Here is a 21,457-nt window from a genome sequence, read left to right as displayed (position 1 = left end):
AAGAGCCCACAATTTCTATTTACTATCTAGTTCAACTGAAATTTGTCATTTTGAATAGTTTAATTAATACCAAGTCCTCCAAAAAGAAAAACAGATCTGTAGGGTTCAATTATTAGGAATATTTTCAGTCTTTTACAGTAAACAGTAATCATATAACCAACCATGCATGATTCAGGAACCAAAACTTCTTTCATCCAAGAATAGTTGAATTACTATTGAGCATTTCCTGGACAGGTTTCCTTATTTCAGCCTAGTTGACTGATAAGTCTGATAGGCCAAAATATATTTTTCAAAAAATCAGTTGATCTTTTGATGGCCAAAGCAGAGGATATTTCATAAATTTGAGGGAGGTTCAGATGAATTTCTGGTACAGTCATTGTACCAGACAAATACATTGCTTTTAAACAGATGGAACTGGATTTTTTATGGTAGAGTAACTTTTGTATGTTGGGTGGAACAAATCGGTTCATTCTTGACTTGCTTTTGTTGTTCTCTGAGAGGAATTTCTACAGTTTGGACGTTCAGATGTTGCTGCATTATCATGAATATGGAGGATTGAATGCTCCAAGGTTTTTGGATGATAGGGTTTTGGGGAATTTTTTTTGTCGACCAGTTGTGGTAGAGGTATCATTGTGATGAGAAACTGTTGAATGTGATGTAAGTATCGGTTCCACACACTTTGTGAGTCTGAGGCCTGAAGGCGGCCTTGAGGCGCCCGAGGCCGCCTTGAGGCAGAGGCCACCTGTGTGGGCCAGTCAAGGTATTTGCATTTCAAAGTAAGTATTTGTCCAATCCCCACTGCAAGCTCAAAGACCCCCTGAATACCCCAAATTTAGTACATCCACTCTGAATACCCCGCTTTTATACCACCCCCTGAATACCTCAAATACAGTATACAAATCCCCCCCAACCAAAGATTTTTTATTTACCACCAATAATTGTTTTGACCCCTCCCCCAAATAATTTTAATCACACTGTTTGCTTATTCGCCCCCCCCCCCAGTGATCACCTGTTGTAAGTTGTTGGCTCAAGCTGTGTGGTGTTGTTGGGAGGTTTTGTTGTGGTTTGCTGAGTGGTACAGAGGGTCTACTATGTGGTCGAGGTAAACTCTCTCAGCTGTTGACCAAAGTCGACAATGAACCCTTTTTGTTCCAACCAACATACAATGAATGATTACGAAATTCAGATAAGTCTAGAACTTCCAACTCCCTACTTTTCCAAAAAACAAACCCTCAAATAAGCAAATTAAATTTCCAATAATATAATACTTATCTATCTTCAACATACATAGTTCCCTATACTTCACAAAGTAGATAATTATAATTAAGAATAATAAGTATTTCAATATCATTTCCTACCTCTAATTCAAATCAATTTTTACAAAATACTGAAAATGCATACTAACAGCATAATAAACACATCTGTTTGTTGTTTGACAATAAATAATACTTGACTGAATAAATAAATACATTCAATTAAAATCTAAATTAAAATTAAACTGAACAAAAATTAATATCTGCCTAAAAGTTAAAGTAGAATATCGCTTACAATAATAAAAATTAATCATCTTCATGTATATTTCTGTAAATTAGTCCAGATATGTAGCATTGGCCAATCCCATAAATCAATAGAATAATGAAAGCACTCTACCTTCAGATAATTGCAGTTTCAAGTCTGCAAACTCCAAGACAGATAATTGCAATGTTTCAAGTAGAAAATTGAGGCTCTGGTTCAATCTTGACTTCCACCTTGACCACTGACTGACTCTGACTTGGCCACGACTCGACCTTGACTTGACCTTAATACCCCCTCAATATCATTTTACCATATTATCCTAAAACTGTTTAAATTATTCGACTATTTGGGGAAATTTTGTTTTTTCACAGTAAATAAGTTTCATAGCTTCATATTTGTCAAGATTGTTCAAGAGCCCACAATTTCTATTTACTATCTAGTTCAACTGAAATTTGTCATTTTGAATAGTTTAATTAATACCAAGTCCTCCAAAAAGAAAAACAGATCTGTAGGGTTCAATTATTAGGAATATTTTCAGTCTTTTACAGTAAACAGTAATCATATAACCAACCATGCATGATTCAGGAACCAAAACTTCTTTCATCCAAGAATAGTTGAATTACTATTGAGCATTTCCTGGACAGGTTTCCTTATTTCAGCCTAGTTGACTGATAAGTCTGATAGGCCAAAATATATTTTTCAAAAAATCAGTTGATCTTTTGATGGCCAAAGCAGAGGATATTTCATAAATTTGAGGGAGGTTCAGATGAATTTCTGGTACAGTCATTGTACCAGACAAATACATTGCTTTTAAACAGATGGAACTGGATTTTTTATGGTAGAGTAACTTTTGTATGTTGGTTGGAACAAATCGGTTCATTCTTGACTTGCTTTTGTTGTTCTCTGAGAGGAATTTCTACAGTTTGGACGTTCAGATGTTGCTGCATTATCATGAATATGGAGGATTGAATGCTCCAAGGTTTTTGGATGATAGGGTTTTGGGGAATTTTTTTTGTCGACCAGTTGTGGTAGAGGTATCATTGTGATGAGAAACTGTTGAATGTGATGTAAGTATCGGTTCCACACACTTTGTGAGTCTGAGGCCTGAAGGCGGCCTTGAGGCGCCCGAGGCCGCCTTGAGGCAGAGGCCACCTGTGTGGGCCAGTCAAGGTATTTGCATTTCAAAGTAAGTATTTGTCCAATCCCCACTGCAAGCTCAAAGACCCCCTGAATACCCCAAATTTAGTACATCCACTCTGAATACCCCGCTTTTATACCACCCCCTGAATACCTCAAATACAGTATACAAATCCCCCCCAACCAAAGATTTTTTATTTACCACCAATAATTGTTTTGACCCCTCCCCCAAATAATTTTAATCACACTGTTTGCTTATTCGCCCCCCCCCCAGTGATCACCTGTTGTAAGTTGTTGGCTCAAGCTAAGCTGTGTGGTGTTGTTGGGAGGTTTTGTTGTGGTTTGCTGAGTGGTACAGAGGGTCTACTATGTGGTCGAGGTAAACTCTCTCAGCTGTTGACCAAAGTCGACAATGAACCCTTTTTGTTCCAACCAACATACAATGAATGATTACGAAATTCAGATAAGTCTAGAACTTCCAACTCCCTACTTTTCCAAAAAACAAGCTGATTTATAGACAAGTACTAGTTTTACCTTCCAGGTTGCTCAAAGAACGTAATTCAACTAGGTAGCTTTTCTCCGCAATGCACTAATTACTGCTGTTCAATGAATAATGAGTTAACCACCAAACTGCAATATCAAATTAAATCAAATCTTCATTTTTCCCAAAAACATAATTACAATGACAATGGTTGTAAGAAAGTAATATATAATATAAAATGAAATACCAACAGATAGGTTAAGATATTAATATAATACATACCAATATAATGTAATAATATAACATAACAATATAAACATAATTTCAATGACAATGGTAATAAAAAACTATAATACAATATAACATGAAGAATGAAATACCATCAAATTGGATTGAATATAAATATATTAAACAGCAAGTCTCTGCAAGGTTTGAAAAAAACCTGAGTGCAGAGGCTTAGTGTTATTGAATTATTAATAAATAACAATATTATTGAAATAGCAATAGTATAAATCTAAACATAATTCATGCTCAAATCCCTTCCTGTTTCTCAATCTCTCTCTCTCAATGCTACAGTTTTCTATTCAGAACCATCTTTTGGTTGAAAAATATTTTTTGTTGATTAGTTCATCATCTAAGCATTGGGCTAGGACATCATTTTGGTGTTAGGACTCTTAAAATATATAATAGCTTTAATGGAACTCTCGTTGGAATAAAGCAGAATGAAAAAATCATTTTTATGGGAAATGAGAGTGATTTTGGAATAATTGACTTGAAAGAATATCCTCTCCACAACTAAGCTCTGTCAATCAAGCATCATCAATCAATGAAAAAATATTAAACAATTGACCATTTTTTTTTATTTAGGCAATACTATTTCTGTATGATAATTATGAACAAAATTTCCAATCTTTATTAATCAGTTGTTAATTATTACCAGTATTTCTATTTTTCAATCATCATCATTATCATTTCAAATCAATTGAAACTATTCCTTATTTGACAGTTTAATAGATTCCGTTCCACATTTCAAAATCAAAACCTTTTTCTCCTAGAAATATTTTTGTTTTTTCCTTTGAAAATTTTCAAATTTGTTTTTCCAAATTTAATTTTCCTAATTGTATTTTAAAAATTCACTTTCTCATAAAAAATCAAAATTTTCATATTTATGAATTGATTGAATCACTCAATCATAATAAAGACTGTGCCCAAATCTCTGAGTACTCCATCTCACTAAATTGCTCCACTAAAACTTACTCACTTGCTCCAGCTCATTTAGAACCTCAGCCTCCTTCAGTTAGCCTCTCCACTCGCCTCTTCGACAGCCTCCTCGACAGCCTCTTCAACAGCCTCTTCCACAGCCTCTAGGTCTCAATCCCCGGCCGGCTCTTCCTCATCGTCCTCCACATCCTTGAAAAATAACAAAAAAATGTAATTAAGAAAAATAGTTAATGTAGGCCTACATAAAAAATGGAATGTAATGTGAGGCTAGTTTAGGTTAGGATAGATATAATAGTTAGTACGGATATATATTCAAAAAAATGCCTTTATAAAACAAAAAAATTTAAAACTTGAAATTTAAAAAAATCCTTTATAAACCCAAAAAAATTAAAAAATGATTGAAATAACAAAAAAAATATAGTTTAGGTAATCATTAATAATAGTAATAGGATAAATTTAAAAAAATCCTTTATAAACCCAAAAAAAATTAAAAACTTGAAATTTAAAAAAATCATAGTTTGAGTTATTATCATTAATTAGGTTATTATCATTAGTTAGGATATATTCAAAAAAATGCCTTTATAAAACAAAAAAATTTAAAACTTGAAATTTAAAAAAATCATAGTTTGAGTTATTATCATTAATTAGGTTATTATCATTAGTTAGGATATATTCAAAAAAATGCCTTTATAAAACAAAAAAATTTAAAACTTGAAATTTAAAAAAATCCTTTATAAACCCAAAAAAATTTAAAACTTGAAATTTAAAAAAATCATAGTTTGGGTTATTATCATTAGTTAGGATATATTCAAAAAAATGCCTTTATAAAACAAAAAAATTTAAAACTTGAAATTTAAAAAAATCATAGTTTGGGTTATTATCATTAGTTAGGATATATTCAAAAAAATGCCTTTATAAAACAAAAAAATTTAAAACTTGAAAATTAAAAAAAATGATAGGCTAGGTTATTATCATTATCAATAATAATAGTTGAGATATATTAAAAAATGCCTAAATTAAAAATAAAAAAATATATAAATGTAAAACCAAAAAAATCTTAGGTTAAGTTATTATAGGCATTGCATTTATATAATAATTTAATTATCTTGTTTTAGGAATATATCCTAAGAAAATATATTATGTAGGCCTACATTAAATACATAAGGAATAAAAAAGTAATTTTTCTTCATTGTTAGACTTGTTCAAAAAAATCTAAAATGCTCAAAAATCTTAATTTTGTTATTTAGAACTCACTGTTGAAAAAATATACAGTGACATAATCATGAGTCATACATCTTTAGATAAGTTCATGTTGGGCTTACTTCCTAAATCTCAATTTATTATCATGAACTCACTGGCTAAAAAAAATACCAGTGATAAATTATAATTCACTTTTCCCAATTGTTAGTATTTAATTTTAAATGCTCACAAAATCTTAATTTATTATCTTGAACTCACTGTAACAAAAAATAGAAAAATACAGTGAAATATCATGAGTCATACATCTTTAGATAAGTTCATGTTGGGCTTACTTCCTAAATCTCAATTTATTATCATGAACTCACTGGCTAAAAAAAATACCAGTGATAAATTATAATTCACTTGTTAAGTAAATTACAAGTTAAAATTGTCCCAATTGTTAGTATTTCATTTTAAATGCCCACTAAATCTCAATTTATTATCATGAACTCACTGGCTAAAAAAAATACCAGTGATAAATTATAATTCACTTGTTAAGTAAATTACAAGTTAAAATTGTCCCAATTGTTAGTATTCCATCTTAAATGCAATAAGCTCATCATAGAGGTGATGATAATAGTAGTAATATTTTCAATGATAATAGAATAATAATAATAATAAATGGCGCCAAGTGAAGAAATATGCAATAGCTGTAACAAAATAATATATGGTCGACAAGAGTCTGTTCAATGTGAAAAGTGTCCATTGAGACAACATGTTGCATGTTTACTGAAGAAGAACCTAATTTTTACAAAGACTCAGGCTCCAAATGTCAAGCCTGTATGAACAAGTCGCTCCCAATAAACAATACTCCAATGCTGATGACTCATAATACTGAACTAACCTTGCTCTCTGCACCAAAAGAGTTTTTGAAATATGTCAGGCAGAACAGAAATGAGTCAAATAGCTGTCCCACCTCCATATCAATGGATGGGGCCATCATTTCAAACCCTTATGAGATCTGTAAAATTTGCCTAAGCATACTCATTCAGTCACTTGGCGCCATGTGGTGGAACGGGTTGGCTGTAAGGGGTGATGGGAGGCCAACAAATAAAAAATAATAAAAAGAATAAAATGAATGCTCACAAAATCTTAATTTATTATCTTGAACTCACTGTAACAAAAAATAGAAAAATACAGTGAAATATCATGAGTCATAACTCTTTAAATTAGTTCAAGCTGGACTTGCATCCTAAATGCCCACTAAATCTCAATTTATTATCATGATCTCACTGGCTAAAAAAAACAGTGATACATTATAAGTCATTTTTGATCCATGAGTAACAGTTCATTATAGGCTATTTTGATTATTAGAGTACCTACTTGAAGGTGGCTTCAAGTGAGAAAATTTCAACCTTGTAAATAATTACCAGTGATTCTATATTAATAGTAATTCTATATTCATACAACATTTCTACTCTATTTGTTTTGAAATAAATTGATGCTAGCAAATTAAATTGATTCAGTAGAAGGGCCAAACTACTTTCATGATTTTACTACTGGAAGATATCAGTGATTCAGCAGTAAATAACTGTGATATCTCTTTGAAGACTGAACAAATTATACACAGGAAAGACTATTTGAGAAAAGACTGTTTATTAGATAAATATTACTACATTAGTTGTAATTAAATATCACTATTGTAATATTAGATAATTATTCTGATGTAGACGAAACATAATGTGACTTTCAAAGTGCATTTCTGTATGTAGCCTAATACAACAGGCTATTATTTCTATAAATAGAATACCTGTGTTCAAAATATTGACAAAATAACTGTGTCTTATTGTTGAAGTGACAAACTTATTGTTAAAGTGTTGAGCTGTGTTTACACAAAAGTTCTTAACAAAATGTTTATTTTTCCGTCCTTATAGATTCTATTAGATTGAACATAACTTATCATACACATGATGTGCATATGTGTTTGTCAAACTCCGTTTAATCTAATAGAATCTATGAAGACGGAAAATAAACATTTTGTTAATAGCTTTGGTGTAAATGCAGCTTAATATTCATTACATCATTGTTTTATTCTTTTATATTATTTTTGATTAATTTGTTTACATATATCTAGTAATTTTATCAAAGAAAATATTCATTACATCATTGTTTTATTCTTTTATATTTGTTTTTGATTAATTTGTTTACATATTTTTTAGTATTTTTATCGAAGAAAAAAGTTCGAAATTTTGACAAAATAATTGTGACATCACTCATCTGTTTCTATTTGTTATACCGTAGATGTTTTCGAATTACAGTATTGATATATTGAACAAAACTTATTGAAGTATTATTTTTATCACTTTATTGCTTTATTCTATTATGTTAGTTTTTATTCGTTTGTTTATATATTTTTCAATTTCAATGAATAGCCTAAATAAATTTGATTTGTACAATGATATCCCCCCTCTCCCAAACTCAACTACAGAGGTAAGTAAAAAGTTAAACTATGGAACTGTTAGCACAGATCCAATGGTTGTCTGTAGTATTAATAGTTATTTGTATATCTAGAGTGAAAAGTACTGTTTTTTCTCCCTGAGGGAAAAGTTTGAAGCCCGAGGCAAAGCCGAAGGCAACAATTTCCCTGAGGGAGAAAAAACATTTTTCACTCTTGTTATACACAACATTTTTCCTTCACGTACATTTTTATAAAAACTGCAAATAAAATAATTTTTAAAAACGTATGTGACCAAACAATGTGTTACAACATAATCTAAAGAGTAGACAGAAACAGCTGGCTTGTAGGTATAGGTACAGAATGGAAACTGTCAATCAAACGCCTATCTAACCAATGCTTTTTACATGGCACAAATACTAGACACGTCACGTGACCTTAGGAACTTCCAATCCTGGTCTTCTGATTGGCTCGCGGCAGTGAATGAGATCAATTGATCCGGATCAGTAAAGGGATCCGAACCTCCCATCAATACTATTACAATGCGGGACTTCCTAACAAGATGGCGGATATTTGCGCCAGGGTACTAGCCGAGTTTCCATACTGTATGTATACTGTGGCTGTGCGCTATCTGTCGGCAAAAGTTGTAACAACAATGGCCGCCACAACTACAGCTATGATGAAGTTCCCGTTTCAAATTTGGTTAATGGGAATATTTGTTGGCTGGTATTTTGAATAACATGGAATAAAAAAATTGATACCTCCCTCGCGTTCGCTACCTTTCAGCCTGCCGCTCTGCTCTGCTCCCCACGCCACGCATCAACCAAATGAGTGGTTGACCCACCCGCCACCAGGGTGCGCCTCAGTCGCCGCCACCCGTTCCTGCGTTTCTATTGGCCGAGCACCGCCGAGGACTGTGAATAAAAGGGGGCTACTCAGCTACCCTCGATAGCACTTGCTCACTAGCAGCCTTCCACTGAAGAGCCAGAAGAGACCACCAGCCGAGACCACTACCAGCCGAGACCACTACCGAGACAAGGAGCAGAGCAGCGAGCAGGCCAATGAGGGAACCACGGCAAGACTAACCACAACCTGAGGTGTCTTCCTTGTCTACTACCCAGCCGATGCCTAGGAGGAACCGAGCCGGCCGCCGAATCCAGAAGAGGAGGGCCCTACGTCGGCTTCGCCAGGTGGAGGAGAGGCTGAGGCTGTACACCGCCGCGCCAGCTGCGCCCCAAGACTTAGCGCCCCAGCCTAACAACTGGCGCGCGGTTCTGGATGCGCGGGTTGGGTGCCGAACCGACATCGGAGTGTGTGCAGCGGAAGCCTACGACCCTGCCTGCCCGGGGTTTGACCGAAGGCCCCTTCTAAACGAGGAAGTGGTCGAGGAGGTCCTCCCGGCGGAGACTCGGCACGACCTCTGGCTAGTAGATCACCCGGTCAGCCCTCTCCGTAGCCCGGGTAAACCAGAGTGGAGACTGCGAACCATTGACTTGAGCCCCTGCCGGCCTGCGCTCGCACCAGACGGACCTGCCCGGGACCCTCGCGCGGCGTGGTATCGCGCCAGTCGACGACTACTAAACATCTAGCCTGCCTTGGTCCCTTTTAGGGCCACCAGCAACAATCTTGGTCCCTTTTCAGGGCCACCAGCAACAAACTTGGCCCTTTTCAGGGCCACCAAAAGCCTTTTTTTAGACAGTGGTAACAAACCCCTCGCTCGACCCGACTAACTAGCCCAATTGATGAACAAGCCACACCTTCCGCCATATCAAAATACATTTTTTTTAGTACAGTGATGAAGTTTGTAATAATTTCAGCATACAAACATAAATTTCATATATTGATCAAATGTCTGGTTGAGGTATTGAATTTAGTTGGTTTAATGACTACTCTATATATGCTTCCTCATCTGAGCTTAGACCTTCTAACCTATTTCAAATCAAAGACCTTAAAGAGATATAGACTCACAATGCCTATGCCTTCCCAATGATAGCTCTTACTTGAAATTGAAGTCCGCCATTGGGGTATTTTAGCACGATATAATATGTAATATGATATGTAATATCATAGATTACAAAGGCATTGGTATGTAATAATCTTATAGGTTGCTCCCTCAATGGCCGATTTCAATTCCAAGTACGACACTAGCGCTGCACGTGAGTCTATGCATCTTCAAGGTCTTTGAACGTTTTCTACGTAGATATTCAAATGTACGTTTTTAAAATAGAGATGCTTCCCATGTTATAATGGAGTTACTTTTACGCTCTAGGGAGTTTTCCTGTTTTTTCATCCCGAGAGCGAAAAGGTGACTCTTTAGTATTTATTATGTTCCAGGGAGTAAAATAAGCACTTTAGACAGTAGGTGGAGGAAATAGTTATTTGTATATCTAGAGTGAAAAGTACGACTTTTTCTCCCTGAGGGAAAAGTTTGAAGCCCGAGGCGAAGCCGAGGGCAACAATTTTCCTGAGGGAGAAAAAGTATTTTTCACTCGTGATGTACACAACATTTTTCCTCCATCTACATTTTTTTATAGAAACTGCAAATAAAATCATTTTAATAACTTACGTATTGGTGACAATGTTTCCTAACAACATAACCTAAAATCTAAAACCTAAAAACTGGCCGTCTATTGGCACTGCCGATTGCGCTATCTAGCAAAAGTTGTAACAATTATATCAGCTGGGTGTCAACCAAAAATGGCTGACTCCAGATCACGCGGTTCAGATTTGAATTGCAGATCAAAAATATTTGTTGGCTGGTATTTTGAATAGAATAAGATATTTTAAAAATTGTATAAATTTTTATCGTCTACTAATATTAAGAATATAATATCATACAAACATATATTTCATGAGTTGATCAAATTTCTGGTTGTGGTATTGAATTCAGTTGACTCAATGACAGACACCTCTTTATGCTTTCTCATCTGAGCTTAGACCTTCTAACCTATTATAATGTAAGTTTTTAAAATAGAGATGCTTCCCATGTTATTTAAATGGGGTCACTTTTACTCCCTAGGGAGTTTTTCTGTTTTTTACTACCGAGAGCGAAAAAGTGACACTTTAGTATTATGTTTCGGGGAGTAAAGTAAGTACTTTAGCCAGTAGGTGGAGGAAAAAATTATTTTTTTCAAAATTTTCAGAACACTTTAATATTTTTTTACATGCGTATGGTACTCTGCTAATATATGGTAGGTATTAAGACATTGACAATTGTCCATATTATTTTCTTTGGTAAAGTGCTTTCCATGCGCTAAAAATTTTAAATTCAAAATTTCTTGCTTCAAGTGTTTTGTTTGGTCAGAAAATTAGGCAACATTTTATGAAGTGGAGGAAACATGACTTATTTTGATGAATCAAAATCCGGGGAAGGAACAGTTTTGGGCTGTGCCTGTTGATCACACACCAAATTATTTAAAAAAATAATTGTGTATCGTTGAATCAATAAAAGAATAAAACACTTAATCGAGTGAAAATACCTGTTCTCCTGCCTTTCAAACGACTCCATTACTGCGTTTATTCTTTCTTGCAAGCTCTGCTGTGAGACGAGCTTAGTTCTGCTTGTATGGCACCTGACATGCGTTTAACATTTTTTTCACATAAAAAATAGGCCTGAACGGTACTGAGGCCCGGTTGCACAAAATCCTGTTAAAACTGTTTTAACCGCGATTCAATTCCACGAGAACCAATCAGAGAAGCCTTCATTTTAAGGCAATCTTCTCTGAAGACTGTCTCTCACAGTGGTTCTCTATGATTGCTAATCTTTTCTCGATGATTTTATCAACTGTATTTGATTGACTGTGATTTTTCTATTACATGAACGGTGTTGTAGGTTTCATTGAATTGATATTTTTTAGCACCATTTTGCTTGGAACCAGTTGCAGTTGTTGGCGAATGGCGGCCGTTAAAGGGTGATTCAGAGCAAGTGCCTCCATTATGAATGAGCTGAGTGGAGCCACAGCTGCCTTCAATAAACTCACCACACATTCCAAACGCACCTAAACAACACCATTAATATATTTCATTTCTATTACCTAGTTAAAAATCACTAAAATTAGTTATAAATCAGTAAAACTGTAACTTTAACCTTCTAGTCGTGACCCTTGGTCCTGAGGACCTAGACAATTTTTGTTATAATTGTAATTGGGCTGCAGTGCGCGTTACTGTCTACTGTGGTCAATGTAAATTCATGTCAGTAGCCAATCAAACTTGGCCACGTAGTGTTAGTGCTCTGTGACTTGTTTTCGTGAAATGTTGCTTCTGGGTCCCCAGCACCCAAGGGTCACGACTAACGTTACTTTTCTTATTTCCTTCATATGCATTTTCAAGCAATAGTGATTGAATTCAAGAAGTGAACATCTACGTTTTGGACAGAGACTTCAAAGAATGTACAAATCCACTTCTATAAACCATATTCAGAGAGGTTTGCTCAAGCGGTCACCCTTTCAACGGGAGTAGCAGACGCATGATTCTCAACTTATCTAAACGTTAGCATCAGTGCGACCACTGAGTCAAACCGCTCACAAATTTCTGTCGATAATTTCATTTAAATGATTATTTATGAGGTTCAATTCCGCAATTTAGCATCATATGCTAAGTGAGGTCAACGTTATGATGACAGTAGAGAAATATAAGAGTACAGCGTTGCTGATTCTCTGCCTTGCCACTGCCGTCTATAGAAGATAGTTGATACCGGTATATCTGATCTAATTTAACTGTTAATTCTTGTTTAAAATAACCAGTTATATTCTATTCATCAGGAGAAATATTTTCAATGATTAAAAGAAAATTCTTTATAATTGATATTGAAAGTTTTGTCAATTAATTATATTTCTACATTGTTAGAAAACGATCTGGCAACGTTGTGGAGGTATAAATAGCGCTTTCTGCTTTGTCGAATGATAGACAAGGATAGCAACACCAATGTTAATCAAATACTGTCATTATAACTATACACTATAGTCCCTATCCCAATTCTCGTAGTTGAGCTTATCAAGGGGAACGCGCCAACCAAGCTCCCCGTCAGCCGAGCTCCTTTAAAAACCACTTTCGAGGGGATTGGTTGTCGTCTACGGTCCCGAAAACCAGTAACCTCCTAACCAGTAGGGGATTGGCTGTCGGGGAGACTCGTTGACGCCAGCGTGCAAGGGGCTTGGTTGTCGTCAGAGCAGTAAAAGGGTGCACAAGGGGAGATAGGCTTTATAATCGATATAAGGAGCGAGCTCAACATAATCTCCATATGGTAGAAGATTGAAGAGAATCGGCAAAACTGGAAAGATCATGTTGAAAGGACGGAGAGCGACAGGATTCCCAGGGCAGTCATGTCGTATTCATGTGGTTGGGAGGAGAAGTGTGGGCGTATCCCGCAAAAGATGGATGTCATTGGCAGTTTCAAGTCGGAACAGGCAAATAGCCTAATCCTCGTAGGAAGACGACGACGACATCATTATAGTAGCTACAACCTAAATAATTCCCGATACATACTTCTGTACTGAAGTTGTATTAAATTTAATGAAGTTTTCTGATTGGAGTGATGAGTAATGCAAACTCAAGAATGCATTACCATGGAGAGAAGATGACATAGTTGAGACGATACTGTATCATATTGTGTTGATACTGTATCATGCGTGGTGATACTGTTTCATTTTGTGGTGATATTGTATCATTCATGGTGATACCATAGAGAAAAGATAGCATAAGAAGATAAACCATGGTATTGGTCGTTTATGTTCCAAATTTCAAGCCGATTACTGTCGACTACTGTCTATTATTACTGTTTTGGCCGGTTGAGAGTGCAAGAACGGCACAGAATGAGAGATTACAAATCAAATAGTTTCATGAAAAAGAAGTAAGTAAACTATCAGGCTGGGGTTAACAGTGAAATTTAGAACATAAACGCTCTAAACCATGGGATATCTTCTTATGCTATATTTTCTCTATGTCATTACTGAACAAACCATATTGAAAATTTGTTGTGCATATTAATAATGATTACAGATTGTGAAATACATCTGGAGCCTGTTTCATAAAACCCCAGTAATACAGGGCCTGTATTACAAGACTTATAAATTAAAATTTACAATCCTTTAAAATTATGTTTCATAAAAATAATTCTGCACTTGTAAAATCACCTGTAATATGCACCTGTATTACAGTTCCTTTATATGAATTAATGTTTTCATTAGCCAGTGAGCCTAATATAAGATCTGTGGAAAATCTATATTATCAAATTTCTGACGATGGACAGATTGCATTTATGCAGGAAAATAAATTTGTTAATGATACATAGTTGAGAAATTATAATAACTACTTAACTAACGTTATGTTCAATCTAATATAATCTAAAAGGATTGAGTTATTAACATTTTTTAAATAAATTTGGTCTAATCGCAACTTTAAGGTCTTTGGTTTCAATATTTTGTTTTGCAGTCATGGTATTATTATGCGTGCCCATCAGTATGAATATTCTCACATTAGAAAAAACTAATTTAATAGGTGAATAAAAATAAACAAATGAACTAAATAATGCTGGAGAAATTATAATATTTTTGATTTTAAAAAATTAATTTTCATCAGATAGAAAGATCATTACGGAACTGGATGAATTATATCATAATTATGGAATACAAATTCAAACGTGAACTGAGTTTGTTAACAGTTGACATCTGGTACTTGTGGATGAGAATACTGCGTGAGGTCTACTGTTCACAGAACTACTAGTACTTATAAGTCACGTAATACAGGAGAATCACCATTCCAATTACATGCTCAATATAGCCGATAAAATCAGCTGTTCCTGTATTACAGGACTTGTAAGTTTTTATGAAACAGGGGCCTAATTGAACTATTTTATTAGTTTTCACAACTTGATGTGAGCAACGTTTCGTTTGCTCCTATGTATTGGTCCCGAATTTAGGATAACCTAACCAGTAACATCCTATAACCTCTTAACCAGTAGGGGATTGGCTGTCGGGGAGACTCGTTGACGCCAGCGTGCAAGGGGGGGCTTGGTTGTCGTCACCGAACCCGACAAAGCACGCTCACGTTTGAGTGCCAGAGTTTTCGCGAGTAAACTGACATATAGGGTATTTCATGCACTTACTCAATGGATTTTGGAACAGTCCTCAAATCACGCCTGGTTTTCCCAGTCATTCTTTGCTTTCTGACGAGTTATATCACATTTTTAAGAACCAATAGTTCAAACTTATTCAAGTTCAGCTAAGGTATTGATTCATATTTTTATGGTCTCATAAAAGAGCTACATTTCAAAACAACAAGCGAGTGAAACGAATTCTGTTCAGCTTTCAACGTATTTAGTGGCATCAATATATATACTGGTAACATATATTGTTACAATTCCTCCAGAGCGCAAGGCTCGCATGGTCATTAGGCCGCTCCTATACGTACTTACATAAATATATACATATTATATACATACATACATACAGGAATCACTGGTGAGACGTACAAATACTCATTCTGAAAATGCTTGCCAATTCAATAAGATAAACATTTCCAAGACAGTTGGATTCGAAAAGAGAAATAGTTTATTTCATTTAATGTTTGCAGTGATAGAAGTGACAACATCAACAAGCTTTTCTTCTAATAATCGAATTCATAGAATGTGTGAAACAGTGTCTACTTCCCGCTCGCTTCAAGCTGGTTTCAATGCCCAATAGGGGATCACACTTGCGTCTTTTCTAGTCGCGGTTTTACGACCAGAGCGACAACAAGGTCACTGGCGTTCTGAAAGTTGTTAGAAGTATATGGGTTCCGGACGGAACAGTGCACATTACAGCGTCGCACGCCCGCTTAGGCCGGTTACAGAGCTCGACTGACCGTCAGTGCGTATGTACCATCCTGACTATACGCATCCATAAATCAGTTTTACACATTCAGAGCTCGACCGACCATAGGCTTTTTACGTGAGTGCATATGCACCATCCTGACCATACGCATCCATACATCAGTTTTTCTGACTCACAAATTGGACGCCTTTACAGATTGTTTAATTGTAGCTTATTATCTTCGTAAACGAAAGATTAAAAGGCGTAGATATCAAGTTCACCCGATGGTCGCTCAAAGGGAATTTAGTACCATTATATACATCATTGCTTGGGGATGAAGATACACATTTTTCAACTACCTCAGAAATTTTGATGAGTTATTTCGAGCTTGTATCACCATTGGGAATACTTGCAGTCACTTAAAGCTACGGATCAAATAAATGTAAATAATAATATATGATTTTTCCAATAAAAATTTAGAACTGATTGAAGAAATGAATAGAAAAACTCTGAATTCAAATATGACACCATTAATTGAATTCATTCATTATGCTATTCAATTCAATATCAGCTGATTGTAGGGCAGAGGTGTCAGCACATTGGTTATGTTGCGATTGGGCTACTGATCAGTACAGCTCTGAAAGCTTCTATTTGCTTCAATAGCGCGTCAGTCGACCGATTGGACGGATGCGCACGAGCTTGACCGATGGTCTTCGTACGCAGTGTAAAACGCATGGTCCTAACCGTGCGCATGCGTGCCATCAGTCCTGCTCTGTACGGATACATGAAATATCTATGTACAAGACAAGCGCGACTGACGTACGCACTGACGGTCGGTCGAGCTCTGTAACCGGCCTTACGCTTTGCGTACGCTCTGCTGACGCATGTCAGCCGCCACTTTTTTACGTCGGGGCGGGCAAGACGCGTTTTATTATCAACTTCAACAACCTAGAACGCGTAAAAATGGTGATAGAGATATTGTGATTTCAGATTCGGATTCAGCGTCTCCAAATCAGTCGAATGACTCGCTCTCAAAAATAATCAAAATTGAAGAAGTTTTGGTTCTGTTGGATATTAAGTCATTCTATATGTACAGTACTCAACATTTTTCGAATGTTTTTTCAAAGTTTCATTTAAAAAACTGTCCTATGCTTTGGAGTTAATCTTAATACAATAACATAGGCCTACTTTGTTATTGCATTGAGGTAAAAGTAATAGTCCATTAATAAATGTACTATTATTACAGTACTTGATCAATAACATCATGCTCTGAATCAAATTCTAAGAACTATTATTCATAATGGGCCATATGAATAAAGTTGAGCATCTGCTTATACTTCTAAAATATTGAGCCATTTTCTATGAATAAACGTGAGCAAAACCTTTTGCTCATGCTCATCAAAAGAATAGTTTGAGCATTTGCTCAAAAGTATAAACTTATGCTCAAAATTGTATGAGTAAACTAGAGAATTTGCTCAACTTTTGAAGCAAATGCTTCAAAAAAGGTGAGTCTAGTCTGAAGCAGCTTTTCACCTTTTGCTTATAGTAAAATGGCTCAACTAATTCGTGTGAGCAAGAGGAAACTATAACAGATACGATCACAACCAATAGTTGAGAACTATTAAACTCTTTTTAGATTCAACCATGATATATATCACCATTATTCCAACAAAAGAATAAATACAAAAGATACCAATCCGATATAAAGATAGCTATCACAGAATAGGAAATAGGCATTTGAGAAGATGAGAGTGTAGACGATTATAAGAAGGCTATTGAGATTATAAGATTATGCTGAAGATTATTATAGAGATGACATTTTTTCACGCTATTTCAAAATTCAGAACTCAACTCACCTAAAACTCAATTCATAGAGAACAATATCGGGGCACCGAGCTTCGCTCGTTATTTTTATTTATTGATAAACAGAACACAATTCTCTAAAATGATCGTGTTTATATTTCACAGCTGGCTATATGTCAGCTTATGAATTTCGGGAATGTGATATTTTGATTTTCCACAGAATCACTCGCTCACTTTTTACTATCCACAGACGACGAAAATCTCAGCTGTTTCAGACAAGGATGAATTATCCTTTCAATGTCATTCAGCGAGTTTTCCCAAGGATGAGACCTAGTGCAATCGAATTTTTATATCATATAACCTACCATGTTCCAAATTTCGTGAAAATCGTTAGAGCCGTTTTCGAGATCCGTTGAACATAAATAACCAGATATAAAAATATAAACAGATATACAGAAATTGCTTGTTTAATATAATGGGATAAGATATGATATTCATGATAGAGAACAGAGCAGACGACCAAACACAAGCGGTGTCTATACTTGCATATTTAGCGCTAACCTTTCGCTATAAAACAAAGTTAGGCCACAAAGGCGAACCAGCTGATGAAAAATCTTCAAGGTACGTGAGCATTCGCTCCAGAGTTAAGGAGCATAAGGTAAGAGTATAAGGTAAAGCTTATTCATATAAAAATGAGCAAATGCTTATGCTTCTACCTAATGCTCATCAGCAAAACCTTATGCTCCATGCTCACGAGCATATGCTCTGTTTTTACTCATATGGACCCATGTGTATGTGGCTTCAAATAATTCTGAGAAGTTTCCCATGATTTTTATGTTGTCATTGTTAGTCGACTTCATTCATACTTTATATTTCCGTTTCCTCTGATTATTTTTATTATTCTGAAATATAGGAGCTTCGATCTAATTGGAACAATAGATCTTTTGAAATAATATACATGGTATTATTTACTACTACGAATGTCGGCTAGCAGTCGGCTAGATTGATGTTTGCGTTTAAATCCAACAATTCTTGGTCATGTATGTTTCATTCAAAATAAGTTTATCAAATCAAATAATTCTCAGTCAGTTTGTCACAATTGAGTCGCTTAGTGCCTCAGCTATATGTTTTCAGTTTTTAGGTTTTTGTTGTCAGCAGTCAGCACTATTGTAGAGCTATCCAACACAATAGTCTAGCTCTTTGAAGTAGCGATATTCGACATCAAACTAACGAAAATGAATTGTTATGCAACACAGTATTCAAAGTAATTCTTATGATTGTTCTGCCGGTTCTTGGAATTATTGGTGTTCTTTCATCTCATGTTATATTCTGGAGGCAAATACAATACTTATTCTATATGCTGTATACTTATTCTATATGTTATTAATGTACTGAAATCACTTCACTTATATGGGCTTTAATAAAAACAATATAAAAACTTGTAGTACCCTTTAAAAAGTTTCAACTTGAAAATGACCTATGGTAGAAACTAGTCGTTAAAATATTTTCAAGTTTTTCATAAAGGGTAGGCCTACTACAAGTTTTTATATTGTTTTTATTAATTGATGTACTGTATATATACTGTAAATTAATAGAAGAATTGAAATAGTACAATTTTTCAAACAAACAATAACGTTCTTTGAATGATTATAGAACAATTAAAAAAAGCACTAATTCGGGACTTTTTTCTATCCCGTCTTCAGGTACAAATACGAAATAAATAAACATCAGTATTGAATAATTCAAGAAAAATATTGAAACAATGTTCATTTATTTTCAATCTTCACCTGGAGATGGGAGTAAGTCCTGGAATTTATAGTGCTTTCAATTGATTTTAATGGTTTTATAATATTAGAGATTTATTGTATTTTAAAAAGAAATAAAAGGTCTTTTTGAAAAAGCTGTACTATTTCCTCATCTCTGTATTATCTCTATTAGTTATTAACCGAATTATTTATTTTTTACCGCCGATGAATAATTGTGATTTTTATAATAATTGCTGACATCTGATATTACAAAAAACTTTGAAAATTTGAAATCAGAACTTTTCTATCACGATTAATTGCCAAGTTGCCCAAGCCTCGAAGATTGCTGAGTACAAATTGATGTCCCTCGTCAGTGAGACGCTGTCGATACGAACAAGTGTGAACTGAATTGCAATTGGCTGCCAATAGAAATTCGCTCCACTACTTGTAAAAACGCAACTGGCTAGCGTCGCAAATGTGCATCGAGCCTAACGTAACTTTTCACTTGTCCGATACGATTGTCAGACGAACAGTCTTCTAGTAAAAAAATATAGCACACCATCGATAACCCACCATACAAACCTGACTTAGCCACTAGTAACTTATACCTTTTACCCAAATTCGAGACATAACTTTGAGAGCAGAGCTTCCAAACTAACGAGGAGCTCCAAAACAATGTCACAGCCTACTTAAACTCATTTTGCGGCAGCATTTTATGAAAAGGGGTTTGACAGGCTGGTCCACTGGTATGACAAATGCCTCAACCTTCACGGCAATTACGTTGGAGAATAATCATCCTTTTGGTATTACAGCTCGATGTGAGCTTCAACATAGAGAAAAAATAGCATAAGGCGGATTTCACACCAAAGCTGGGCCGGGCCGGGCCGAGCCGAGCCGGGCGGATCGGCCGAGCGGAATCTGCCTGCCTTCGCACTGAAGCTGATTGCCGATTCGCTCAGTAATACAAATATTGCGCAACTCACTATGTGCGAAGATCGAACTAAACTGAAAGAAGGCAGAATCCGCTTGGCCGAAAACGCTCGAGTTGGGCGTCAAGCAGACTGCACAAATCCTCGGCTCGGTCCGGCGTTGATTTGAATGCTCCCGACTAAATCCTGCATAGCTAGCGCGCACGCGGATTCCGCTAGACTCTAATAAAGGATGGCCACTAACGATAGGACATGCATGATGAACATGTGTGTACACACATGTCGTCATACATTGTTCAAGTTAGTCAAACAATTAAAAAATAAAAAAAGATTGGGGAAGAATAATTAAAAATGAAAAACAAAGTGAAAAAGGGTAGCTTACCTCTTTGAACCCCCCTTTTGGTTGGGGGAGCTTTGAGTCGAACATCGTACTCATGAATGTGTTGAAAACCAGAATTCACCCACAGTATCCCTGCTTGACATATGTGGCGTCTAAGAGGGACCCCAAGGCAACTCCATAAGTTGCCTTGCCTTCAAACCCCATGCCTCCATGGATCTGCCCCATTAGGGCAGTTTCGGAGGGACAAAAAGAAAAACCCAAGAGACCAGAGATGGGTGAATCTCCAGCAAAAAATGTGGGTCAAGAGGCTGACCAGGTGCCCTAGAGGCAATTTGGCGACCCCTCCTTCAGCGGAAGGACCTACAAAAAAGCCAGGAGTGGAACTCACGTAGGTCACGAGTTTGTGGGTGGAGAGGCCAAAACTCACCACTGCTCAAAGAAGGGCGGCCATTCAGGCCAGGCAACACTTCTTGGGAGAGGTGAGGCTTTTGACCTGCAGAGTTTTGAAGGGGCAAAAAGAAAAACCCAAGAGACCAGAGATGGGTGAATCTCCAGCAAAAAATGTGGGTCAAGAGGCTGACCAGGTGCCCTAGAGGCAATTTGGCGACCCCTCCTTCAGCGGAAGGACCTACAAAAAAGCCAGGAGTGGAACTCACGTAGGTCACGAGTTTGTGGGTGGAGAGGCCAAAACTCACCACTGCTCAAAGAAGGGCGGCCATTCAGGCCAGGCAACACTTCTTGGGAGAGGTGAGGCTTTTGACCTGCAGAGTTTTGAAGGGGCAAAAAGAAAAACCCAAGAGACCAGAGATGGGTGAATCTCCAGCAAAAAATGTGGGTCAAGAGGCTGACCAGGTGCCCTAGAGGC

At 36.0% G+C, this 21,457-nt stretch overlaps 2 protein-coding genes across 7 annotated transcripts in view; both read right to left on the bottom strand.

Annotated features, from left to right (window-relative positions):
- The window catches only part of LOC111051988 (E3 ubiquitin-protein ligase HUWE1), a gene marked incomplete in the record, with an annotated part of 177,940 nt that overhangs the window by 76,957 nt on the left and 79,526 nt on the right, over positions 1-21,457 (bottom strand).
- The window catches only part of LOC111043502, a 42,790-nt gene that overhangs the window by 9,805 nt on the left and 11,528 nt on the right, over positions 1-21,457 (bottom strand). For 2 of the 6 annotated variants that reach the window (XR_005573118.1, XR_005573119.1), the window contains exons 3-4: positions 11,805-11,986; positions 4,391-4,543 (exon numbers count right to left, since the gene is read on the bottom strand). Coding sequence is in view for 2 of the 6 variants with exons in the window: in XM_039442305.1 (XP_039298239.1) it covers positions 11,805-11,986 (182 nt within the window). In the remaining 4 variants the exon portion in view is untranslated. Of the gene's footprint in view, positions 1-4,390; positions 4,544-11,804; positions 11,987-21,457 lie in introns of those variants that run through there. The other 4 variants (XR_005573120.1, XR_005573117.1, XM_039442305.1 and 1 more) reach the window with 3 other exon arrangements.

The sequence above is a fragment of the Nilaparvata lugens genome, chromosome X (genome assembly GCF_014356525.2).
Source record: "Nilaparvata lugens isolate BPH chromosome X, ASM1435652v1, whole genome shotgun sequence".
NCBI classification, from domain to species: domain Eukaryota; kingdom Metazoa; phylum Arthropoda; class Insecta; order Hemiptera; family Delphacidae; genus Nilaparvata; species Nilaparvata lugens.
The sequence above is the reverse complement of the archived record's forward strand: the minus strand, read 5'-3'. Positions and strand labels throughout refer to the sequence as shown.